The sequence below is a fragment of the Pholis gunnellus genome (genome assembly GCF_910591455.1).
Source record: "Pholis gunnellus genome assembly, chromosome: 1".
Classification (NCBI taxonomy): domain Eukaryota; kingdom Metazoa; phylum Chordata; class Actinopteri; order Perciformes; family Pholidae; genus Pholis; species Pholis gunnellus.
The window spans coordinates 26,446,052-26,471,684 of record NC_136528.1 but is presented as its reverse complement, the minus strand read 5'-3'; the positions used below and the strand labels follow the sequence as shown (position 1 = coordinate 26,471,684).

Here is a 25,633-nt window from a genome sequence, read left to right as displayed (position 1 = left end):
TATCTTTCTGTACTCAGTAACCTTAGTGTCTACAGGTAAATTGGGCAATAAGAAGACATTACCTGAGTGCTAATGGCTGTGGGCAATTTCCTCACAGCGGAAAACCTCATCCCCAAGGTAGCAATTACATGCAGATTTAAATGTCATTTTAGGGAGCACAGTATGGCTGAAAGACATTCACTTTCTAGAGTTGAAACTGAGTTGAAACTGAGTTGATCTGCAGGAGGGGGAAACAGAGAGAGCAAACATCCAACTGGCGGAGGTCTTCAAAGCACTTGATGGCTCTGAATATCCTCATAAGTGGCCAGATAATGCGTGGTGGAGAGGCACAGTGAGATAGCAGGGTGAAAGTAATGATGTCTTGTTGTGGCAGATAAGGTGTATTTATCTCCTATCTCCCATGTCTATGCACAATGGGGCCCTTGTATGGGTGATAGTAAAACACGGGGCTGTTAGATGGAAGGACCCATTAAATGGTCATAAAACTCACACTGGATTGCATTATGTTGAAAGGAAGCTTTTGTTTCCAGTGTGGAAAAAAATAAATAAACAGGTGAGCTGGGAAAGAGATTGGAAAGTCGCAAGGTTGGAATTCCCCAATTTAGATGTGAAGCAGACTCTGAACCCTTCGCTGTTTTATTTGTTCTGCCTCTATTGTGGTTTATCAGAAGTTTTATTAAACTGCCATTGATTAGCTTAGATTATATGGAAGCTACACTGTAAAAACTGTGATTTGGCTGAATTAATATTTAATAAATAAAAACTAGTAACCAATACATAATAAAAAAGACTATGTGTAGTTTTGATTTCAATTGAGGTGAATACAACACGTTTCATTGATATATTAATTAGATTTGTCTCAGTTTTGTTTAAATAAAATCAGCTGTGAATCTCTAAGTACAATCTAATTGTATTTCACCAGGAACGTAAAAGATGCAGAAAATTAGTTTTACTCATTGAGAAGTCTTTGATTTTAATCAGCTTACACATCAACCTATGGTATTTTGCTCCAGATGGACATCAATCAGCAATCATCTGCCACCATCAGGGACAAGGGCTGCTGTTCTCCCAAAGGTAAGACATTTACCTACTATTATTAGGTAAAAAACTGTTTATAACCAAGCTGCTGCTGCAGTTGAACATAGTTTTGCTCTCTTTAAGCTACAAAACATGCCAACTTTACTGCGCTGTAAATCAAAATGAAGCTAGTGATTCAAAATCAGTCAGTCTGCATCGTCTTTGATTCTACTAAAAACGTAGCAAGGACTGAAAAAGTGATCGGCTCAATGTTGTCATTTCATGTTACTTTCCCAAGAATACTGTATAAAGTGCCCTTTTAAGATACCAGCCAATTTACTTTGACCAATTATCCTGGCCTCAGCCCGAGCTGCCGCCTTAACACTCAAGTATCTTTCTGTTAAAAGCAGCAGCATTTTCAGCTTTCGTACATTCTGTTCGGTTTTGTCTTGTTAACGTTCACTTTCATGTCTCTGTTCTCAGTACATGAGGCCACTGAAGGAGATTCAGATGTAATTACCGCCCTACTTCAGTGTAGAGTATGCTTTTAGACAGGGGTTGCAGCTCATGCTGACTGATTACACCGAGCTGCTTTTGAACCTTCTCCACGTCAAGAGCAGAACCTTGGGGCTGAGGGTGCAGGCTATCCTGCTCTACTTTCATCTACAGGAGGTAATGTTAGCCTGAGATTCTCTCCACAAAAAGAGTCTGAAATAATTGCCTGTGTTTGCACTCAGTGACCACTTTATTATACAAGTTTAGAATGTTCAGATGTGTACATATAAATATATATTCAATTCATTCAAAATGATCTTATATGTTCACTTATAGGTCAGTTAACATGCATGTCGTGGTCAGAATATTAGAAATGCCTCCAAATAGTTTATTACAATATTTCAACACTAATGACCTCAATGCTAAAACCAGTGTGCAAAATAATTAAAGTGACAAATAATGTTTACTTTTGTCATTTCAGGCCACAAGCAATCCAAGCATCGACACGACAAGATGTTAGCTTCTGTGTTTGAGGAATCTACAGATCAACTATTAAAAGATTATGACGTCAGTAGATCAAATCACAAAATACAATCATTACTACTGAGTTTTGTTGTGTCATGTGTTGCCTCTAATAGGACCTTTCCACAGCAGCCAATCTGACCTAGCACATGATGATGTGAAAATGTCAGGACAGGGTTTTGTTGTCTCTTTTAGCCACTTGTTAGCAAGCGCCTTTTTAGAGGTATATTTATTTAGAACAACATGTTAAAGTATCTTAAGCTTGTGTTAACTACAGACTTTATTTCAAACCCATTAAAAGAACTATTTACTTGTAAGTGTAAAAGAATGTTTTGTCTTTCAGGACCCACTCCTGCACAGCTCTGTTTGGGAAGAACGTTCTTGTTAGCTGTACAGTCTGAAATACCCAATGTTCTTGCTATGTCAGGGTGCTGATGAAGACAGTGTGTTGCAGGACCTTGTTGTAGAAAGAATGAAAATCTACAACATCATGACACATCAGAGGGTCCTGATAACATCGGTATCATGACAAAGGGCATGAAAGTTCTGACTGCTCTGGGTAACTTTCCAAGGACTTTATCCATGCTCGTTGGATGGGCATATGCAGTGAATCTTATATCCCAAGGAGCTCAGGTACATGCTTGAAGTCTTTCACAAACTCCTCCTCGAGCTAAACTTTTAAAAAATAGCCCCAAAAGTGGACAGCCTCACGTATAAGCTATGCCAGTAATTCCATTATGCAATGCACTATATCCCTATTGTAAACCAGTGGCGGCCCTGTATTTTATACCTGGGCCTTCAGTGCTGTCCTACTACAGTTGAACCACCTCCTAATAACCTCATTATGACGCCAGCGAGACGAGATGCTTCGTCATTAACGGGCAATGTAAATCAATGTAATCAACACAATGACAACAACAAACTCACAAGAACCAGTCACATATATTTATATGACAACAAAGCAGGTAGAATAATATAAAAGCTCAATACCACGATTCAACAGACCTCTGCAAATTCCAGCAAAACTGCTGCGCTAAAACACGCATTCCGCCACACACTCTACATTCAAATATTATTCACATCGGAGGGAACAATATTCACCATATCATGAAAAACGACACGATAGAAATTAACACAGTAGTAACGCTACTGCAGATGTAAAAAGAAAAAAAGCAGTTCACTTACCAAAGCTGCTGTTCACTATTTAAAGACAAAGTCCATCCTCTTTTCTTTGATTACAAAGAGTTCAATGACACAGTTGTTCAGTACATCCGTGCGTTTTAGTTCCAGTAAGAAGTCCTTCTCGATTCATGGATGCCAGTGATGACAGTCGAGCCTCCCCAGTTGTATTTCTTGAATACGTTTTAATGTGTTTGAGGGCTGAAAATTTCCGCTCGACAGGCAGCAGATATTGAGATTGTCACCGCCAAACATGCCAAAACGCTAAAAATGTAATGTTACGTAAAAACATATCTTTAAACTTTAACTGTTACTACTACAAAGTTCTGCTAGCTAGTTTCACAACAGTCACGTGTTGACAAAATGCCAAGTGTTAACTCAAGTGGGAGATACGATCACATATCTCTGACTCAGAATTACGACTCGGAGGCTGATGTGAATGTTTTTTCCTGTATCTGAACAATATTATATAGTCGGGTTTGCTGTTGGGCCAAGCTTTTTCAGCTCCATGGATTTCTTTTTAAAGCAGTTTTCCATAAACACAAATGTTGCAGTTTGTTGCATCTGGATAACTGACAAGATACAGTGGTTGTGTTCATCAGGGGCATTGTGATAATGTGCTTCGGCATTGTTTTTGATCTATAAAACATATCTTCATTACTTAGTAGCTCCTACTGCACAACTGGGAAATGAACTAATCCATTTTAGAAAAAGAAAATGTAAGTAGAGCAAAATGCATGATTCTAGACTCAGCAGACAACTTAATTTTGTCTCCACCAGCACCAAGAGACCAAAATAGCAAAAACAGAAGGAGATTCACATCCAGTGGGCTGGATGTCATATGGCAAAGCTCAATATTGGTTAATAAATGATGGAGACAGTGTACGGAGGCAGAGAAGAGTAGCAAAACACTAATAAATTACCTCTATCTCCTTAATGAGACAACATTCATTTTGGTCTCAAGGTCTGGCAGAAAGTGAGCTGATTTATTATATACCTTTAACTCTGTGGGAGTTAGTCTCTTTACTAGGGGGGACGGAACGCTGATTTTCAATGCACAGAAAGCCCATTGTGCACCCCAATCATTTATCATGTCCAGATGTTGTACTCCAGACCCTGTGGGAAAACTGGTGCTAGTGGACAGCGTCCCTGAAAGCTACATGTGTCACAACAGACCCAAAGGAAGAGCAGACAGGAATGTGCACATACGGAGCAAGTTGAATCGGGATGAATCAACATGTATGACATTGTCTTTTGTGGTCCGTTGCACCGTGTTGACGTGTTTTTAGTTCAGCCATGTTATCAGAGTGACAATCTAGAAGCTCCCGAACTTTCTTTAGTCTCACTCATCAACAGCGTGAAGGGTCTTATCAGTAGGTTTAAATAAACCAGCGAGGATCAGTGACCCAGTGGGAGTCAATAATGTGCTGACTACACGACAGAGAGCACAAGAGCACACAGGGATTAGTTTAAGGACAGGGCAGGCTGTCTCAGGGCTGTGGTAATGATTGAAAAATATGCCTGTAATTGCTGATAAGCTCTTTAATGTTTCAGTAAACTCCTGTTGGCCGCTAAGTTTACTGACACATAACTCGTCGATAAACTCTGGCTTTGTAGTGCAACGTCAAGGGGCCGGCGGTCTCTTTGAACCCGTTGTCTTCTCACGGTGTGAAGGTTCTGCAAAGGGTTCAAGAGGCCATGTGCATGTGAGGACATGTGTGAAAGAAGGGAGTGAGAGTTTAGATTATTCAGAAGTGACTGTTAAGATGAATACAACTTTCCTCTGGTATGTCTTTCTATTGCTGCTGATTTTGACTCCACACTGCTAAAGTGTCGGCTGCAACAAATCGTGCTGGTCTCATCGTGCTGGACTGTGGCTGACCCTGACCTCTGAAAGGTTTTTCCCTAATGGATCAATAAATATATTTATAGGTGTGAAGCAAAACCCAATGGTCGTAAAGATTATTAGGCAAATTAAGATTTTACCTGATGACACTGGCGTACCGCTGACAAAAAATGCTTGACTTAGATATCTTTGGAATGTCACTATACTGTACATATATCTTGAAAACCTGAGTTATGTATCTCAGTTGTCATTTTAAATTTTAAGGGCAATCAAGTTCGATGATCTCCATACACAGAGTGAGGGTTTTATTGTACCAGCAAACTCATTAGGAATCTTAATGCACCTGTACCACGGAGGAAGGTGACCGTTAGTGGATTACCAACAAACTCTCAGCCCTCAGGATCCCCCAAAATCCCTGCTGCATGTCAGTTAAGTTGCAATTTGATTAATTGAAAATGTATGTAGGGCTTTGTAACACTGAATTTCATTAAAGCCAGGCATTCCCATTATGTAATTGTTTGGCGCTGTCTTTAAGAGGGGCATTGTTTAAAAATCAGCCTAATTATTTTAGTTTGTCTTTCATTTACATTATGTATTTCCTAAATAAAGCTGTGTTTAGTTTGATTTCCTTGTAAGGGACCAACAAGAAGACCCTAGAGCCCCCAACCTGGTCTTAAATTGTTTGTCTAAGAAACAGCTTTTATTCATTTATTATTTCTTAATCAAACTTGTTTGCTTGCTAGCTTTATCCGTCTGAATCATTTAAAGTTGGAAATCATCCTGGATACCGAAGTGTTCTGGTTTTCTGACCTAAATAACATTTTCAAAGCATTTAAGGCCTTTGTTGGCACATTTTGACAGACCTTAAGACACAAATAACTTATATTGTCTATCGTGTCTTATATGCACACATGCAGCAGCCCCATCTGATGTCTTCAAGGAGAGCCACGGTGTGCGAACCGGTGCTCAGCTGAGCGCAGTTTCAGGGCACCGATTCAATTTAATTTGTGCCCTCTGTCAACAGGCCCGGGTGACGGATTTACCCGTGGCCTGGCTATTTAAATTACTTTCAAATCATAAAAGCAAGGGAACGAGCCTTTGGAGGTGGACGAGGTTGAGAGAAACAGGCAGAAAGCAGCACTGATTTCCCTGGAGCAAATTACCTCTATATCAGCGCCGGAGACAGGCAGTAATCTGCCTGATAGAGAGCAGAGGGCGAGCGACACAGAGCCACATTGGTGAAGGAGAGAGAGAGAGAGAGAGAGAGAGAGAGAGAGAGAGAGAGAGAGAGAGAGAGAGAGAGAGAGAGAGAGAGAGAGAGAGAGAGAGAGAGAGATAGGTGGGCGGACCTGCAAGACCGCTCCAATTTTCTGGAGGTCAACTACGCGCGCGCGCACACGTACGCGTGCGCCAGCCAATTACATATCATGAGTTGGGGTCTTCTCCCGTCCCATGTAGGCTAGTGTTTTATTCATTTCTGCAGAATGGATTTCAGTTTCCTGAGACACGCGATTTAGAGGCGTTTTGGGTGGAGGCTGGAGTTAAAATGTAGCTGTAACATTGTGACATCTGCACTGACTGCTTGTTATTGAAGGTGTTTCAAGTGAAGAGCCGATGAAGCATTTAAACTGGTGAAAACTCCTTAAATTAATGTGTTCAAGACCAAACAGCTGCTCGGCTAGACCTTCATTTCTAGAGGCAATTCAATTTAGTGAATAATGTCTGCAGGGTTGCAACTAACGATTATTTTCATTATTTCCCTTAAAACTCAGTAAATAGGGAACATTGCCTGCCCATCACCTTGTAATGTTTTGTTGAGTCCAAAATTAGCAGATATTCTGTTTGCCATCACAGAAGACAATTACAACCAAACAAACCGGTAACAGTGAACCTGCCATTTCTGCATTTAGTAAAAAACATAAATCGATTCTCAATATTGTAGCTGATCAACTCAGACACAGGTAGTAGAATGAAGTTATGCAAAGGAACATGTATTCCACCTGCAGGGCCTGGCAACACTGAGGTCATGTTCACCATTTTTTCTTTTATTATCCCTTTTTTATTAAGCCTCTGCCCCAGCGACAGTCGTAGACATCATGTTTTCACTTTGTCCGTCCGGTTCATGGAGGTAATTTATTCAAATTCAGCCCAAACCTCCACTTTTAACTGATTAAATTTAGTAGGTCAAGGTCATTGTGATCTTGTGTCCTTCTTATTCTCGTGATATCTGGGGAACACCTTGAGGAAATATATTCAAGTTTGGCACAAACATCCACTTGGCCTGTATATAACAAATAGTCACCATGGCATCACCCATTGGTTTGGATTAAGGTTTTGAAGCCCGTAATGTCAACATTTTGGCAGTATAATATAGTGAAACGAAACAGTATAGCCTACAACTGAACATTGAATAAAACATTTTTTGCCAACCAAAACTTTCACAGTAAACTGAAAACACATTGTGAATAACGATAACACTGTGGTAGCAACTTGCCAATCATGTAGCTCAACTCAAGGTAGCCACATCCGAAAGCATTCCCTGATTTATTGTCTATTTGACTCTAAATGGGACCATCATTTACTAAATAAACATTGTGCTGTACTGAGAAGACTTGAAACTATAGACCATAAACTCATGTTTACAAAGTTAACTAAAGTAATAAATCAAGTGAGAAGTAGAATAATTTTGTCATAGACTTCTATACAGCAGGCTTCTTTTTGACATACGAGGACATTAGAGGCCCCTGATGGCCATTAGAAAAGAATGATAGTTTAAGGCACTTCGGCAGTGGCTTCACTTTTCAGACACTGAGGTTTGCCGCTTGGGAGAAACTGATCAGATTTAGGAGGTCAAAGGTCAATGTCATTGTGACCTCATGTCCACCTCATTGCGTGTATCTCAGGAACACCTTCGGCAAATTTGGCACAAACGTCCACTTGAACTCAAGGATGAACGGATTAAAATTTGGTGGTCAAAGGTTACTGTGGCCTCACGGTTTTTGGCCATAACTCAAGAATTAATTTTATAATCATAAGCATTTCCCGCAAATGTCTAATAGGATAAATTGAAGAGATGACATGAACTGCAACATGACTGGTCAGCAAAATCAGACAACCGCTTGGTAATTAGTTACATCCGACTACTTAAAATATACACACGGAAAGTGTAGGCTTCCACATACTGAGCACATTCAGATGTGATTACTTTTAGGTTAACAGATATGTAAATAATACATAGAAAAAAGAAATCTACAATTTAGAAAATATAATATTTTACTGAGTAAACAACTAATGAAAACACTGGACAATAAACAATCATAGCGGCTTTGATTTTGTGGGTTGTTGGGGGGACTTGACTTGCCCTCACTGTCAACCTATTTCACTATCTTCTTTCACATGAAGTTGAATCAATGTTGAGCATCATGTTTGCATCAACATGCAGATTCTCAATATAAAATGGTAATTTAAAGTCTCAAATAAGAAGCATTATCTTAATTCATAACTTGACAAACTGATTGTGTCTGCAGCACTAAGGTTTTTATCCTGCTATAGCCTGTTATTATTTTAGGTTTTATTTTTGTCAGTAAAGTAACAGAGCTTACAGACATGCAGCCATATTGAAAAGAATAGACAGACTTCACTTCAACTGATGCACCTCCGCTTTTCAGGTCTTAAAATGGCATTAGTTCACCTAAAGCAGAAGGCTAATTAACTTATAGCCTCTTCTGCCAAGTCATTACACTTTTATATGGTTTGTGTGCAATTCCTGGTCGTAAACTTTAATGGCATTGGTATGGCCTGAGTATGAGAACGAAGCAAGCCATTAATATTAATGATTTAAATACTGAACTGGACACAACGCTTTTTTTGTTGTTTTTTCTTTTAACTCTACCCAATCAAAAATCTTAAGGCTGCTGATAAACAGCCAATGTTTGTTGCTACGTTGTGGAGGATGTTTGCAGCACTAATAATTATTTTGGACAATCAAAGCGGTGGATATAATTCTTTGTTTATTGCAAGGTGCTGCAATCTGTGGTGAGTATGAGGAGCTGGCAGTAAGATAGATACTGGAAATACAATCGCCTAATCTTCTAATGTACCTCCGCACTTTGATGCAGTTGAAGGTGTTTGCAGGCGGGACAAGGGTTGGACATTACCTCACTCTGAATGCTTTCTGGGGGGAGAAACGAGCGAGTAATTAGCTGATTAGAGGCCCGTCAGAGCAGCTCTGCGTCCATCCAATCCCAGCTCACAGCGCCATGCGGGGGTAGAGAGGGACGGCTGGTGGAGTGAGACACATGCCTCTTTGTGAAGTTAGTGGTAAACACCAGGACAGACGTACAGTAAGTAGCCTGTATGTTGCAGAGTGACATATGCAGGTACAGTTCAAGGAAATAGATGGAGGAATGCGCATGCAAACGTCAGTCAGTTAGTCCGTCAAAAAGTGTTTTTTTTTAAGTCGATAATTTACCATTTGAGCATGTATTAATGTTCACTTTTGCCTAAACTTGTGTTGTTTCGTCCAGCCTGAACGTTCATGAAAAGAAAAGGAAAACACATGAGTTTGTGAGTGGAAGAGTCTCCGCTGTCCGCGTGCTGACGCACGGCACAGGTGCGCACCCGCCAAAGCTTGACACGTTTGTTTGTTTTTTTGAGTGAAGCCGTCATGGAAAAATCCAAAAACTTCAGAATTGACGCCCTGCTAGCCGATGAGACCAACCGCGTGAGCCGAGACCTCTCCCCAGGTCTGAGCAGCGACAGCCCCGCAGGCAGCCCGGTCTCCTGCCGCCGCGCGGACACCCCGTCTCCACGGTCCGCACAACTTCAAGGATTAATCCACAAACCGGGTGTTCTAAATCTCCCTCATCCAGGACTTGCTTCAATTTCCGGCATGTATCATGCACCCATGTACCCGTTATCCGCGTTGGGTGCTCAGCACCCCGCGTTCGCATACACCGGCTTCACACAACTAACACATACCTACCCGGAGCACCTGAAGGCGGCTGCTATGGCGGGATCTCTGCCCCTGGAGCACTGGTTCCGCGCCGGGATCATGATGCCACGACTGCCAGATTACACCAGTAAGTATATATAGACCTATATGTGAGTGATTCCGATGTTTTCTTTTGATACTTCAGGCCTATTCTGACAATATGAAATCAAGTTTTATATTTTTTTAAAAAGCAAGAATATATGATCAAATTAGATTATTGTGTATGTCCAGAATATTCGGATTTGAAAACTTAAAAGCCAAATAAACTGAGAGATAAAAAAGTTTTAGTTATTTAACTTCTTCAAACACAAACTCACATGTGTGTCACTCTGAATCGTTTTCCGTTATCGGGTTTTACAGCTTTTAATCAGATGGTTTGACCTCTGAAGAGCCGCTCAGGTGTTGTAAACTCATTGAACACAAACACTGACTGGGTCAAATAAAACCGAGTTGATTTTTGACTAAACTATTTATGTTATGTTTGGATTATTCATATCAATATTAGGCTAATATAATATATGCAATTATTACAGATAACAGTCTTAATTATTTTTTAGCATACGTTAATAGCTCGTTCTTCGTTTTTGCTTGTTTATTTGTTTGTTTGTTGTCTTGTTTCCTTTATAAAGAAAATACTCAATTCGGTATTCAAATGATATCACTTAAGTCTGCTACGGATAATTTGTCCTTCTATGCATCAGGATTTTTGACTAAAAAAATGTCGATGCTGTCTAAGATGAGACACATGTAAACAGGCAGTTTAAACTTCTGTTTTTGTGTTATTCAAAGGGAAAACGCTTTTTGTCCTTCATTTCACAGGTATAATAATTTTACTTTGCAATTTATTTTTGTTATCCAAGCCAGGCTTTGTACGCTATTTTATTCAAGGTTGGGCTATGGTTTTCATATATTTTGTGGTAATAATAGCCACATCGTCCTGAACAGTATAGGCTACTGGCCTCTGTTGACTGCATGTCTCATATTTTAATTTTGGCCCATTTATTTCTCTATAAACGCCAACATGATGAAAACTGTCTTTGTGTGACGAAGAAACTATAAACAAACACCTAAAACGTTCTGTAGTTCATCAATAAAATCCCAAAAGCCTTCATTGAATTTTCATTAAGTTAATGGCATGCCTGTGTTTTTATGGCCTCTGTGCCCGCTTCTGCCGTGTCCCCCGTCAACAATAAACTGGAGTAAAGCTATTATAGTTAATGATGGCGAGAGAGTGCGGGCATATGTGTGCCTGTTCCTAAGTCACAGCATTATATTGAACTTCCTATGTCCTTGGTATTAAAAAAACAAGACTGGCAGTTATTGACAAAATATTTAATTTAAGACTTGAATCTTCTTTAAAGGGCAGATATTTCAAAATACATTTTAGTTGAATTATCAAAACAGAAATATTCAGACATTGTGTGTTGAACTTAAAAATAGCCCATGAATCTCTGATATCAAATAAGTTGTCATAAAATCAATAACAAATTGAAACGATTCATTGAATCTGTCCACTCAGGTGAAGCCCAAAACTGATAGCTTTGCTCTTCCTCCTGCAGCGGGCCCTCAGTCTGGTCTGTTGGGGAAGTGCCGGAGGCCTCGCACAGCCTTCACCAGTCAGCAGCTGCTGGAGCTGGAGAACCAGTTCAAGCTCAACAAATACCTTTCCAGACCCAAACGCTTTGAAGTGGCCACCTCACTCATGCTGACTGAAACACAGGTACAGGAAGAGATACCAGTCCACTTCACCAGCCATCAGGTTCATTTCATAGTTAAAAAGAATAATTCTCAGAAACAAGAATGAGGCGAGGACTCATCCTATTGAACACTCCAGAACAAAGTTTACTGAACTTAAGACATAATATTCTTGTTCAGCTCTCTCAGTCTTAAAACAGACTTTAACAGACTTTAGAAAGAGCTGCCATATTATTCGAATGACTCCTGTGCGTAACAGGCTTTTGATTATTTTAGTTGTTTTATTTATTATCTAACCATGAAAGCCTAAGTGATTGAGAAATCTCTTTTTCAGCAGTGCCCTGCATGAAGCAATAACAGAAAAATAGCACAAAATAGGCCACAAAATTGGAGTTCAACAGATATTTAATTATAAAATGTCAAATAACATTTCTAATACAATCGTATAAAATGTTTGTATCCTAAAAAAACTAACCATCAGCTGTCTGAAAGCATAAAAAAAGAGTAAAGTTAAACAAACTCATAGCTTTAATGTATATGTGTCACTGTGAACTGTTGAATTAATATACTTTCATTCTTGAAACAGTTATTAATTGTTCAACAAATTGTGACTGACGTGCTAAAATGTCCCGTTACTAATTCAACAAAGGGGAGTTTATTTGAAATTACGGGCAAATATGACATGCAGAGATGCAGAATGTAGCTACAACACATTAGGACACATTACTGGATGTTTTTTATTATCATTTTGGTGATATTGTAATGTCTGAACGGAGTTAATTTCTCCAAAAACTGAACGAAGACTTTAATGCATTAGGCTTTCGTTGTAAGATTTAAATTGTGTTTTTTGTCTCTATTTTCATTAAATATTCTTTCATAATTCTGGTGGGATTGATGAATTATATGATTAGAGTATATTTGATCAACAACATTGACATATTATAAGTAGTTTAAAGGTAAGGTGCAGAAGAGCAAAGATAAAGAGTTATGTTTGTGCATATATATTCTTATTTATCTATGAAATTATGTTTGAGTTGTATTAGAAGTTCTGCAGAAGAAAATTAGTAATTTGCTCTTCAATAAAAAAAATATTTTGGACCGTCTTGTGAACACATTTTCTTTGCTCTCTCATCCCACGGCAGGTCAAGATCTGGTTCCAGAATCGGAGGATGAAGTGGAAACGCAGCCGAAAGGCAAAGGAGCAAGCGTCCGCCTCGGCCCAGTCTGAGGCAAAGCAACGCAGCGGAGGAAAAACTGCCGCAGACAAATCAAATGAGAGCCGTCAAGCTGCAAATCCAAACGACAGAGGGATAGATCTTGATCTGGAGGATGGAGTAGAGGAGGAAGAGGAGGAGGAGGAGGAGGAGGAGGAGGAAGAGGAGGAGGAAGAAGAGGAGGACTCCCAGCATGCTTTTCCTGTTGGGATGTCGCGAGCCACAGACTTCTTGCAGCGCAGCACCGATGTTGACTACAATCCCCACAGCCCTTTCTCTGATGAGGAGCTGGAGGGGGTGCAAGTAGGAGGAGGTGACAGGAAGATCGGGGCAGGACTGTGAGCAGACTCAGGAAACACCAGTTTGGTTTCCAGAGAATTACAGACATTACACTGGGACATGTCTGTGTTTGTGGTCACTGACAGTTTCCAGAAACACACAAAAGCCACAAATATACTTTATAAAACCATCTGTGAATAAAATCTTCTCTAAGTACTGTACATTTCGTAGCATGCCAAGAAAAGAAAAAAAGGTTCTCATTTCCTCCCAAAATGTTGCTGTTTTCATGCCAATCACCTTCTGGTCACCTTGTGTTTGCTCCATCCACTGACAGCTGGAGCTCCACCCAGTGAACACACATGACTGAAGGATGCGTACAGTGTACGCATACAGTGTATGCGTACAGGATGCACAGAAGCCGAGGTGCAGCCTCCACTGCATCATGACATCATGAAGACAAAAAAATTAAAAAGCTGTGTGATGTTGGGACTGAAGAAACAAGAACATCTGCTGCTCCAGATGCTTTGGGGGAAAACATTGCCGAACATCTTCATTTACGTTTGTGCATTTAATGTGTAAATATTGGTGGGATTGTTTTGTTCACGGTGATGTTTATGAATTTGTGCGTGTCACTTACGTGTAAATTAACTTAATTTATTTAAATGATTGCAAAGATGAATCGCACATGTATTTATCTGAAACTTGTTTGTGGTGTAACTGTGAAATACAAAAAATAGAGCAAAATAAAAAAAATAGAACTGAAAAAAGTCTGCATTGTTGATCCATGTTCCAGATTAGCGTATCAATAATGCTAACATGCTTATGTTTAGCAGGTATAATGTTCACCATCTTAGGTTGGCATCTTAATTAGCACACACAAAGTGAAGTTGAGGCTGATAGGAATCTCAAGTTTTGCAGGTATTTGGTGATAAACCAAACACATTTTTGTCTGATAGAGCTAAATGAAAAGTCAGAGGACCACCAGAGTCACTGGGATTCATCCTCTGGGGACCATAAATGTCTAAACAACATTTCATGGCAATCCATCCAATAGATGTGGAGGCATTTCAATCGGGACCAAAGTGGACCGACAGACAGACATAAAAAGTCCTATTAAGACAAAACTTGTGACTTGATCAAAAGAAAAGAATACCACAAAGGTTATATCCGACATAACAGAAGAAAAACTCCTTGTGTCCACATCTCCTTCACCTTCTTTCGTTTTCGTTCACAGCCACCGCGCTGCCTCTGCTACAGCAAAGCAAAGCGAAAGCAATTCTCAGTTCATACTTAAAATTTATTACAAAAGCTCTCAGATATTAATTACTCTGTGGGGTTTACTGATGGCCAAATAATTAAGTTAATGAAGAGGAAGTAAAGCCATCAAAAGCCTGATGGTGATGTCACACGGGCCCATTTTAATTTCCAAGTGCAACAGCATGATGAGTGTGTGTAACTGCAACTGCGACCGGGGCGTTTTAATGGCCACCCATGTAAGGGTTGTGATTAAAGAGCAGATTGGAGGACATGCAGTATGGTGTCATTTGGCCCCTTCTCAGACCACATGTCACATGTTTATATAGTGATTAAATGCATTCTTAACTGGCTGGACACACACTCACACCCCTCTGTAATGATTGGGAGTGCATTTAAACACTGATGGGACTTTTAGTGGAGACTGGCACATCTGCTCTGCTCAAAAACAAGAAGAAAGTGTTAAGAGTCTCAATGTTATCATGTAGAGACTTTATTAGATGGCTTCCACGATAAAAGTATCACTTTTCACAGGTTTCCTGTCAATGCAGCTATCAGATGAAGGTTTCTCAATTGGGTCCTTAGACATTGATTTCAGCTGAATGGTCACAAAATGAAGAGTAAAAGGTCGATGCACTTTTTAAAAACTGTATGTATAAAAGGAATCTGAGATACTTTTATTGGTCAGTGGTTTAGTAGTTTGATGGCTCTGTTATTTGAAGATTTTGGCAAATATGATGATGTGCTATCATTTGAGGATTAAATGCTTTTAACTTTGAATGCAAAATCACCCGCTTACATTAAAGACTGTATGTGTGTATCACTAACATTTCATTTGTATTTGTATTTCTGTCTTCTTTTCCATGCAATTATGCAGTCCATGAATGGTAACATATTTTGTTGTTGAATTTGGAGGATCATATTCTGTTTTAACTATATCGCAAATGTGTTTAGTTTATTGAATATTTTATATTGATATCTGTTACCAAACACAGTGCCACCACAGTATCTATTTTTTTACAAGGTCGCAAATTTTGATGGCTGGGAATTTGGCCAACATTTGTGACAAATGAGGATCGTCTATTTAAAAATGATGACCAAATATTGCCATTTTATTAACATGTTATTGCTCTCTACGCTACAGTTTGTGCACATATCACACATGTGCTATCACATTTTAGAATCTGTTGTATGAATATATGAGTTCACAATTTTGGTTAACTCCTCTTACAATGTGTGACCCAGTTTGAATAATATAGAGACAGCTAACAAAATAAAGCATGAAATTCTTTTTTCGTTTTTTTTTTTTTTAAGTGAAGAAACCTCATAGAGCTATACAGAAGGATGGGAAAATGTAGATTACACAATTAGAAATGCTCTGGGATAACCATAATAATCCAAACGTTTAGTAATTTAAGTGAGCAGCATCAAATACTCTGTTCAATTCACCACATTAATGCTTCCAGTTAACTTAAAAAGGACTTTAAAGGAGTTTTCATTGAACTTTTTTCAGACCTGATTTAATAGGGATGAATAGAATACATAACAAGTTTGCAGGCTGAACCTCAATCAAACTGCAGCTTTTAATCTGGCTGATGAAAAATCATGCGAATCAATAGGAGCTCATTTAGTTGTGTGACTTGTCAGCTGCATGACAAATAGCATTTGGCCTGTTTTTATGACACAGGCCCCTCAGAACAAAAAATCACAGCTAATTGATAAAGCAGCGCAGCAATATATGGAGGTCATTGATTCCGTTTCTCTTCTAATTTAATCTGAATACACCAGTCATGTTGATTACAAATTCAATGCGTAAATTACGTTACTGCTGATAATGCTGTCAGTTTTCTCGACAGCCAGCCCGACTAAAGTGCTGACGGCCTCACCGCATCTTTCTTTTTTTTAACCAATAATGCATAGTGAAGCCTGTGTCTTTCTATAAAAATGTTTCACCGTCTATTGCATCACTCAGCTCGCCCCTGAGATGTCACCTCGGCCCCTCAAACATAGAGCGGTTACCAGAAACTCGCATTTTCATAGTTGAACAAATAAATCGGCCTCTTTTTGTGCTTTGTTGGATTATAAATCACGTTGCCCTTAAACATATTTACACCACGTAGTTTAATCAATCTGCAAAATGTCGGACTCATTACGTAAATATGAACAGATTGTGCGATCTTTTAACGCAATCACACGTATTGGTGCAGGTTTTCCCCGGGCCCTGTCCTGTCACTTAACTAATGGGCGAGTAAAGGAGTGAGTGACGGAGCCCAATAAATCCACATCTGTCCGATTTAAAACGCTGTTCCAAAGCAGGAAAAAGACACCGTTTTTTGCCAATAAAGTTTATTGAAAAGGCGTGGCGTGTATTCATAAGCGTCATTTACTGCTGCGGGAAACGTCTGTTACAGGTGTTTTACCAATTATGTGGACAAAGTGATGATGTTTGTGGCCTTTCTTGGTGTCAATGTAACCTTCAAATCTGCTGTTGAGCAAAAAGATCTTACCACGAAAACATTACAACTATAGTCTCTGTTATTCAAATCAATCTTAAATAAAGAATGAACAAAGTCTTTCGATTTAAAAAAAAAAAAATTTAATTTCATTTGAGGGTTTTTCATAAACAAGTGCACCAAAGATAAAAGAATAGAATATCCACACAACCTATAACTACAGGTAAAATATAGCTCAGAGTCTCAATTTAATTTCAAGTTGTTTATTCATCATATGCACAACAATTACAGAAGCAGGCGTTGGCAATTAAAATCTTAAGTCTCAGCCCTCTACCAATAATGCTCCTTAAATGTATATGAAACCAAAATGAGATCTAAACTAGTGCAGGTTAAAACAAGAGACAGAATATAACATGAATAGAAAAACACCTTTAAACAAGATAGTAGACCTGTATCAAAAATGGTACCGACACAGCTCTGCACATGCATCTCAGACTATATTGTCATTAACGTTTAACATGTGCGGATGTGGATAAATAGTTAATATAAAATATAGAATTGTTGTCTTGCAGTACGAACATGGTCCATGTCTGCCCTCTTGTGGCAAAAAAAGAAGACACTTCGCCTGATTTGACTCAAATCTTTAACAGAGATCAGATATAAGCGAAAGACCGACATATGATCGTGCAGGTAATACTTCAGTCAAGGTGACACAATTTGGTCTACTGTTTTCTAAAAGCTCTGTGGTTTCTGCCGCATTTTGGTTTTCATGAAGCTTCCTAAAATATATAGTAAATTATCAAAAACATAATTTGTTTGTTGATGGAGAAAAAAAAATCCAGCTTCTGCAAAAGGTATAGCATGCCACAATTGCAGTTTTAGATGTGATATATGTAAAATTAGTATTTTAGTCTTATTAAAAGATAATTGAAATATCTTAAAATTAGATTATAACTGGTTTGGGTTAGACCTAAATCGGTTATGTCTTTTAACTCTTCATTTAAACACATTCAACGTCAGCATATAAAGATATAGGCCTATATTTAATTCGAGTCTCATTTTAACTCAATTGTTCATTCTTACATGTCAGAATGTAATTAGAGATAACGCCATAAATACATTGCAGATACCTTCATGTATTATTATTAGTACTATTATTGTTGTTTTTGTATTGCTTCCTGAATATTGTTCTTTTTGGCGGATGAAAATGCGCATTCCCTGCGCCGTGTGGCTCTTTTTGGGTGCGCTTGTGTGTCAGAGGGGCGGGCCGACCTCAGCAGGGCGGGACTTCATAGTTTTGAAGCACATGATGCAGCATTGAAATACTAGTGAATTTGTCTCATCCTCCACGGTCTTACTCTGCAGTTTTCTGGTTAAACCGAGCAAAGGCAGAAGAGAAACTCTCGTTACATCCACACAGGCTACAGACTCGACACCGGAGCCGTCAGCATGGCCTCCTCAGAGCTCGGTAAGAGTTTCCCTTCAGGTTCACTTGATTCGCTGCGGTCAATATAAAGTTTTGTTCTGCGACATCAGGATGCTAGCTCGCTGGCTAACATTAGCCAACGTGGTCGGCTTTACCTCGTTTAAACACATCTCGACTTCTCTTTTGTGAATATAACGATGCATGAAGATATGCGTTAAGTGTCTTTATCCGTCCCTGCAGCACTTTTGAGTGTGTCAGACAAAACTGGACTGGTGGACTTTGCCAAGAGGCTGCTGGGTGTCGGACTGTCTCTGGTCGCCTCGGGTGGCACAGCCAAAGCCCTGCGTGATGCTGGGCTGGCTGTCAGGTGGGTGCTGAAGTAGTCTTTGGAATACAACTTCAATCCAGTGCTTGTTCACTAAGTCTTAGCAGCTTCCCATGGGGTGGGGGGGGGGGGGGGTGTCCTGTCTGACCTGTCGGTGTCTCTGCTGTGTGTCAGGGATGTGTCTGAGCTGACTGGACATCCAGAGATGCTGGGGGGCCGAGTGAAGACCCTGCACCCCGCTGTCCATGGAGGGATCCTGGCCAGGAAAACCCCCACTGACACCGCAGATATGGAGAAGCTGGGCTACAGCCTCGTCAGGTGAGAGAAGCAAGGCAAAGAATCCTTAAACATTTAAACACACAAATTCATATTTAAAAACTGTCATCATTGTAATGACATGGTGGATACTTATTTACAGTAAAAGGATGAATAATTCCTTCAAAGCCTACATGACCTGGTTAGAGGACAGACTGGTGCTGTCCCATTGCACGTGTAATTGATTAGCAGCTGGTTTATTGGCAAGCTGCTGCAGCTGCTGCTTGTCCTGTGACTCATTTATCAGGGAAAGAAGAAGAATGGGATAATTAGATCAGATTTTTGCAGTTTTGTTATTGGAGAATGTAACGAAACCCACAACACATCTGATGGACGCATTGGAAATCTGTTTCTTTGTCTTCCGAAGTTAATGGGCAGTGTTTCAGCATGTGATAAAAGATGGAGGTTGAGTCTGATTAGGGTGTGAGAAGAAGGTCACACGGAGAGCACGGTTTGTAGTCCAGGAGATCCTCGAGCACTGTTACTGTGATACAAGAATAATCAACAGTTGTGATAGTTGATTAATCATTTTAGTCACTTATAACAGAGAAACAATGCCAACATTCACAGCTTTCAACTTCTTCAATGTGAGGATGTGCTTCTTTTCTGTGTTTTTATAAAATTGTAAATGTAATATCTTTTGGGATTTGAACATAAGAAGCATTAGATGATGTGTGCTTGAGCTTTGGGAAATGTTGAGGGCCTAATTATTATTTTTTTAGATACAGAATATAGAACAATATATAATCACAAATCTATTAATGCAAATAAATGTTGCCCTAGCAGCTAGATTGTGGGACAGAAAATCCTGCAGTTTTTCCCAAATAAAAGGTTCAAAGTGTGTAAAAGCAAGCGGCTACATTTGAGTCTTTCTTGCAGAAAGTCCGGACTTCATTGTGGGAGGATTAGTTTCTCTCGTCAAACTCTAGAGAGGAGCGAGTGGCGCTTTTCATGCAGCTTTCAGAAATAAACTGAGTGGATTGAATAAATGGAATTAAAAGAAGTTAAAGTCGCCCTGAATGGAAGTCTTGTTGTTCATGATGTGTCTGTGTATTGATCTTCATCATCGTTCTCTGTTTGCTCTTCTTCAGAGTGGCCGTGTGCAACCTCTACCCGTTTGTGAAGACCGTCTCCGACCCGAGTGTTGCAGTGGAAGCTGCTGTGGAGCAGATCGATATCGGTGAGTTGTGTGCTTGTAGTAAACTATCCAGAGATGAATGTGTCTCGTTGCATTAAGAAAAACTATGATTATTCACGTGTTTCTCCTGCTTCCCAGGTGGCGTAACTCTGTTGAGAGCAGCGGCCAAGAATCATGCTCGGGTCACCATAGTGTGTGATCCTGCTGACTATTCGGTGGTTGCAAAGGAGATGGAGAGCTCAGGAGACAAAGATACAACCCTGGAAACCCGAAAGACTCTGGCCCTCAAAGTACTGACTTTCTTTCATGTCTTTCTTTCATGTGTACATGAACTGAATTTGTAGACTAGCATATTCAGGGTGACCGTTCTGACTGATAACTTTTGCTTGTTTTCTCTGACGGTAAATTGAGTATCTGAGTTTTGGACTCTATGCTGACTGGTTAAGAGAATTCTCCTTTTCAGGTCACCGTATTGTGTTTCTCTCTCTGTATTAATTCATGTTGATGGTGTTTGCTTAGAGGTGAGGGCCGGTGCAAGACAAAGTCCAGAGGAGGCTTTCTGGCACAAGTGTTGGAATGTGTGTTTAGGTTAGAGTTTAACCTCACGACTGGTGGTCTGACTGAGTTAATTGATCCGTTTAAGCTCAGACATTGTGTTGCTTTGCTTTGGGGTGAAGTCTAAATAGTTGTCATAAAATACTCATTACCTGTTTTGAATTATTGTGACAAATTGTAAATGCGTTTGAGGTTTATAACTCTGGCTTTGGTACACATTAGAAGATGATAATGTGACTGTTTTTAGTTTTTTTTGTGCCAGTGTATTTGATGTGCTTTGCTCTTCAGGCCTTCACACACACAGCGCAGTACGACGAGGCCATCTCCGACTACTTTCGTGGACAGTACAGCCGCGGTGTTTCCCAGCTGCCTCTGCGCTACGGCATGAACCCTCACCAAGCACCCGCACAACTCTACACGCTGCGCCCAGCCCTGCCGCTCAAAGGTAGGCCCGACGTCAACCGGGATGAGAAGATTAATGCTGCTGTTCAACATTATGTGTGTTTTGTACGGAAACTGAAGTGTAAACGAGACAATTCGCCGTCTTACCGAAGGTTACGCCAGTAAGCCAAGAAATGGCAGATAAATTCAACAGATTATCATTCTCAAAACAACGACTTGTCGTTTATACACTTGTTTAATTTAAACAAACAATATATAACATGTGCTACTCTGTGGTTTTTGTTATCTCTACAGTGCCAGGCTAGCTGTTTTCCCATCACCAGTTTTTAAAAGGCATATTTAATTTAGTGGTATTGATCTTCTCATCCAACCTTTTTGCCAGAAGTGTACATAACAAATAAAACGGCAGGGATTTTGACTGTAATGCCCTCAATATCCCTGTCCCGCTAAAATGAACATGTCAGAAGAGTTGATCCAATAAATATTACCGTAGTAGAGGGAGATAAGGAGAAAACTATGCATTTATCCTGAAACACCATTCCTTTTGCCCCCTCTCAGTGGTCAACGGTTCCCCCGGCTTTATCAACCTGTGTGACGCTCTGAACGCCTGGCAGCTGGTCAGAGAGTTGAAGAGCGCCCTCGGCATGGCTGCTGCCGCCTCCTTCAAGCATGTCAGCCCTGCTGGTAAGACAATAAGAGGCATGCGGACACACTCCTTGATTTTAGCATTTAGTGCCCTGAATGTGAAAATGACTGTTCTCCCGTTTCCTCTGAAGGAGCTGCAGTAGGAGTTCCTCTGTCGGAGGAGGAAGCCAAAGTGTGCATGGTGCATGACCTGCTGAAGGAACTCACCCCGCTGGCCACGGCCTACGCCAGGGCAAGAGGTTCAGACCGAATGTCTTCTTTTGGAGACTTCATTGCTGTGTCCGATGTGTGCGACGTTCCCACTGCCAGGATTATATCAAGAGAGGTAAAACTGTGTCATTGAACAAATGCAAAGAATGATTTTTTTTATTAAAGCAATACTTTGCGGAACCATGATTCCATTCGCTTGCTCTCAGGTGTCCGATGGTATCATTGCTCCTGGCTATGATGAGGAGGCGCTCAAGATCCTCTCCAAAAAGAAGAGCGGCAACTACTGTGTGCTTCAGGTGAGATCTTTCTTCATCATTTTTGTATTGGTACGTAAGGATGATTACATTTAGAGCTTAGTTAAATGTTCTGTTTTCTTTCTCTAAGATGGACCCAGACTACGAGCCTGATGAGGCTGAGGTGAGAGTGTTGTTCGGTCTCTATCTCAAACAAAAGCGGAATGGAGCTCTGATCAATACGGAGTTCTTCAGCAACGTGGTTTCCGAAGGCTCGGTGAGTCACTGTAGTGCATTTACTTTCTCATCCTGCTTTGCCATTTTAAATAATTTAATTATTGACCTCATTCTATCTAAATGAAGAGTGCTCACCCTTTTTGATCGTTTCCATGTCCCCAAGCTCTCGGAGGAAGCTGTGCGTGACCTCGCCGTGGCCACCATTGCTGTCAAGTACACTCAGTCCAACTCTGTCTGCTACGCTAAAGATGGACAGGTAAGAACAGGCAGATGTAAGGAGTAGAAGAGAGAGAGGAATCTGGATGAGCTATGAGTCTTTCTCTGATGTTTTCTCTTGTGTCTGTTTTACAGGTTGTTGGTATTGGCGCCGGTCAACAGTCTCGTATCCACTGCACGCGGCTGGCGGGTGACAAAGCGGATAACTGGTGGCTGAGGCACCACCCTCGTGTCCTGAGCATGAAGTTTTGCAGCGGTGTGAAGCGAGCGGAGATGGCCAACGCAATCGACCAGTACGTCAGCGGCACCATTGGAGAGGTAAGGGGGTAGCCATGGACAACAGGCACATTTCAGATAAAGCAGCAGTTAAGTTTAGTTGTTAAAAAAATAACCTGCAATGATACTTTTGTCAGTGGCATTTTAGAAGAAAAAGCCATTCAGTATATTTGCATTTTATATACGCCTCTGTATTTTGCATTTCTCCCATTACGGGTACATTTTAGATATGGATACAGGAAATGTATGCACTCATCAGGCATCTAACAATGCAAAGAACGAGAGAGAGAAGTTGCTATCCTGTGGATCATAGTGTTATAAATATGTGACTGTAGTGGTGTATTAAGTTTCACCTGATTATTTCTGAGCAATACTTTCTTTAATATTCCTGTTTGCCGCCAACAAACACAATTGTTTATTAATTCATTTTAACTATGCACAAACAATTTTTAGAAATAAAACAATTTTTCTGTTTTGATAAGCAGAAAAATCACATTGGCCTTCTGAGTCCAGAAAAATATTTTTTCTAAGCACATAAGTTGTTTGTAGATGATTTGACACACGCGTACTGATATGTTTTGAGCAAATAAATCTATATCTACTGCTACAAAGCCACAGAGCAGGCTTAGCACTAGTATGGCTAGTAGCTGATCATCTTTATTAAATAAATAAACCGATTCTGACTCTTTATTCAGTGAATAGGCAAGTAGTGTAATGCTGTTAGTGTTAGTGGCTGCTCATTCTTATCAGCTTAGCTAGCGCACCAAACAAAGCTACTATTGCGACATTAGATTTCACTTTATTTCCTTACTTGGCTGGATCTGTTTGAATTGTTCCCACAGTGGCCATCACGTACACACGGCCCACAAGTCTGCTAATGTCTGATGTTCAATGTCAAGTTGGAGATGTTGAGAATAAATGAAATGTCCTGTATTTTGTGTTGACAGGGCCCAGACTTGGCAGTTTGGAAGTCAAAGTATGAAGAGGTGCCTGAGCCCCTGTCAGAGACTGAAAAGAAGAACTGGATCAGCTCCCTGCAGGCCGTGGCTGTCAGCTCTGACGCCTTCTTCCCCTTCAGAGATAACATAGATCGGGCCAAGATGGTAAATATAACGCACCTTTTCCTGAAAGCATGGGCTCACACTGTATGCGCTTTATTAAAAAAATGGATGGGAATGGCCTGTTGACACCTGCTAAAATCTCATCTTTTGGAAACTCTTATTGACTCGTTCCAATCGTCTTAACGTTTGTTCCTTCTTTGTTTGTGTCTGTAGAGTGGTGTTAAGTACATCGCAGCGCCAGCTGGCTCTGCTGCTGACAAGGTTGTGATTAATGCCTGTAATGAGCAAGGCATCACTCTGGTGCACACCAACCTGCGGCTCTTCCACCACTGAGCACCTCAACACTTTTGGATCATTGGAGTCAAACACTTTTTCTAACATTGCTGATACTCGAACCATTCCTACCCTCATCATGCTAAAGTGTGGAGGTCCCACTGTTTTGTAACAAATAAACAACATTCATTACTTGAGATCCTAACATCAAAGAGAGATACGTTAACTGTTATTGTTCAATCTAGGTCAGTCATTTTTCAGAGTGAAATAAACTGTAATTGACAGATCATGGTTTTGTCTGTTTTTTTTTGTCTTACGTTCGTCTGTAGTTCCAATTCTCTAGAATGCGATATCTCGTGAAATAACTGGAGGGAATTTCATCAAATTTTGCACAAACTTGAGACTCGGAGGAACTGATTAGAATTTGGTGGGCAGATGTCACCTAGACCTCACAAAACTCGCCCTTGGCCATAAGTATTAAAAGTAAAAAAAACACGTCAAAACATCATAGTATGTCGAAAGAAGTCATGAAAAAGTCATAGTGTAGTAGGTCGCTAAAAGTCATAGTTTAGTTTGTAGTACAGGGGTCACTAATAGGCGGACTGTGGTGTTGTTCTGGACCTGTGAAAAAGTCATGCATGCATTGAGCAGCATGTCGAAAAAACTAAAAAACAGTAGTGTATGTCAAAAAGTCATACTATGTCTTTTTTAGACCTACACTATATATAGTATGTTGAAAAAAGACAAAGTATACTTTTTTTTGACCTCCTATACTATGATTTTAGTTTTACTTGTATACCAATACTTTTTTTATTACTTTAATATACTATCACGGTTCTCTGACTATTTTTGACAAATGATACTATGTGACATAAAAAACTGACTTTTTAACATCCATTCCTTCACTTTTTTCATTGTTCTACATTTTGACTATTTTTACTCAAACTTTTTAGGACACACTGACTCTTTGACATACTATACTCTTTTGAGTTTTATCGACATACTATAGTAAGACTTTTTTTTTTTCAACAAACTAAACTATGACTTTTGTATAACTTTTTGCAACAGACTATACTATGACTTTTTATGTCATAAAACTGACTTTTACTTTCGACATAATCAATCAAACTTTATTTCAGACTCAGGGTCCGGATAAGACTAATAAATAAAATGACATACTATGACTTTTTTTTATGACTTTCCAACATAATATGCTGTCTTTTATGATTTTTTTTTTTTTTTCAGAAATCCCTTTTATTGACATAACAGAATTACTTTTTCCCATATTCAATACTTGGCCTTTTTATGACCAACATACTATTTTTAACATGCTATAACATTTTTGATACATTATCAAAAAAAAACCTCTGACAA

General features: G+C 39.8%; 2 protein-coding genes across 2 annotated transcripts; both read left to right on the top strand.

Moving 5' to 3' along the window:
- The first annotated feature begins 9,536 nt into the window (after window positions 1-9,536).
- On the top strand, window positions 9,537-13,956 carry mnx2b (motor neuron and pancreas homeobox 2b). The gene is made up of 3 exons (XM_079177657.1): window positions 9,537-10,140; window positions 11,612-11,772; window positions 12,890-13,956. Exons 1-3 carry the CDS (start codon window positions 9,726-9,728, stop codon window positions 13,301-13,303), a joined length of 990 nt encoding a protein of 329 aa, XP_079033783.1. The 5' UTR covers window positions 9,537-9,725; the 3' UTR covers window positions 13,304-13,956.
- Window positions 13,957-18,268: 4,312 nt separating this feature from the next.
- Window positions 18,269-24,539, top strand: atic (5-aminoimidazole-4-carboxamide ribonucleotide formyltransferase/IMP cyclohydrolase). Its single transcript, XM_079176890.1, has 14 exons — window positions 18,269-18,415; window positions 18,614-18,740; window positions 18,873-19,016; window positions 20,105-20,193; window positions 20,290-20,441; window positions 20,995-21,151; window positions 21,667-21,792; window positions 21,885-22,078; window positions 22,170-22,259; window positions 22,348-22,473; window positions 22,597-22,689; window positions 22,785-22,967; window positions 23,873-24,028; window positions 24,200-24,539. Exons 1-14 carry the CDS (start codon window positions 18,397-18,399, stop codon window positions 24,317-24,319), a joined length of 1,776 nt encoding a protein of 591 aa, XP_079033016.1. The 5' UTR covers window positions 18,269-18,396; the 3' UTR covers window positions 24,320-24,539.
- Window positions 24,540-25,633: the final 1,094 nt, after the last annotated feature.

Coding starts and splice junctions, on each gene's coding strand:
- mnx2b (XM_079177657.1), top strand. CDS start 9,726: ATGGAAAAATCCAAAAACTTCAGAATTGACGCCCTGCTAGCCGATGAG. Junction 10,141..11,611: donor ACGACTGCCAGATTACACCA/GTAAGTATATAT, acceptor TTCCTCCTGCAG/CGGGCCCTCAGTCTGGTCTG. Junction 11,773..12,889: donor TCATGCTGACTGAAACACAG/GTACAGGAAGAG, acceptor ATCCCACGGCAG/GTCAAGATCTGGTTCCAGAA.
- atic (XM_079176890.1), top strand. Junction 22,079..22,169: donor CCAGGATTATATCAAGAGAG/GTAAAACTGTGT, acceptor GCTTGCTCTCAG/GTGTCCGATGGTATCATTGC. Junction 22,690..22,784: donor GCTACGCTAAAGATGGACAG/GTAAGAACAGGC, acceptor TCTGTTTTACAG/GTTGTTGGTATTGGCGCCGG.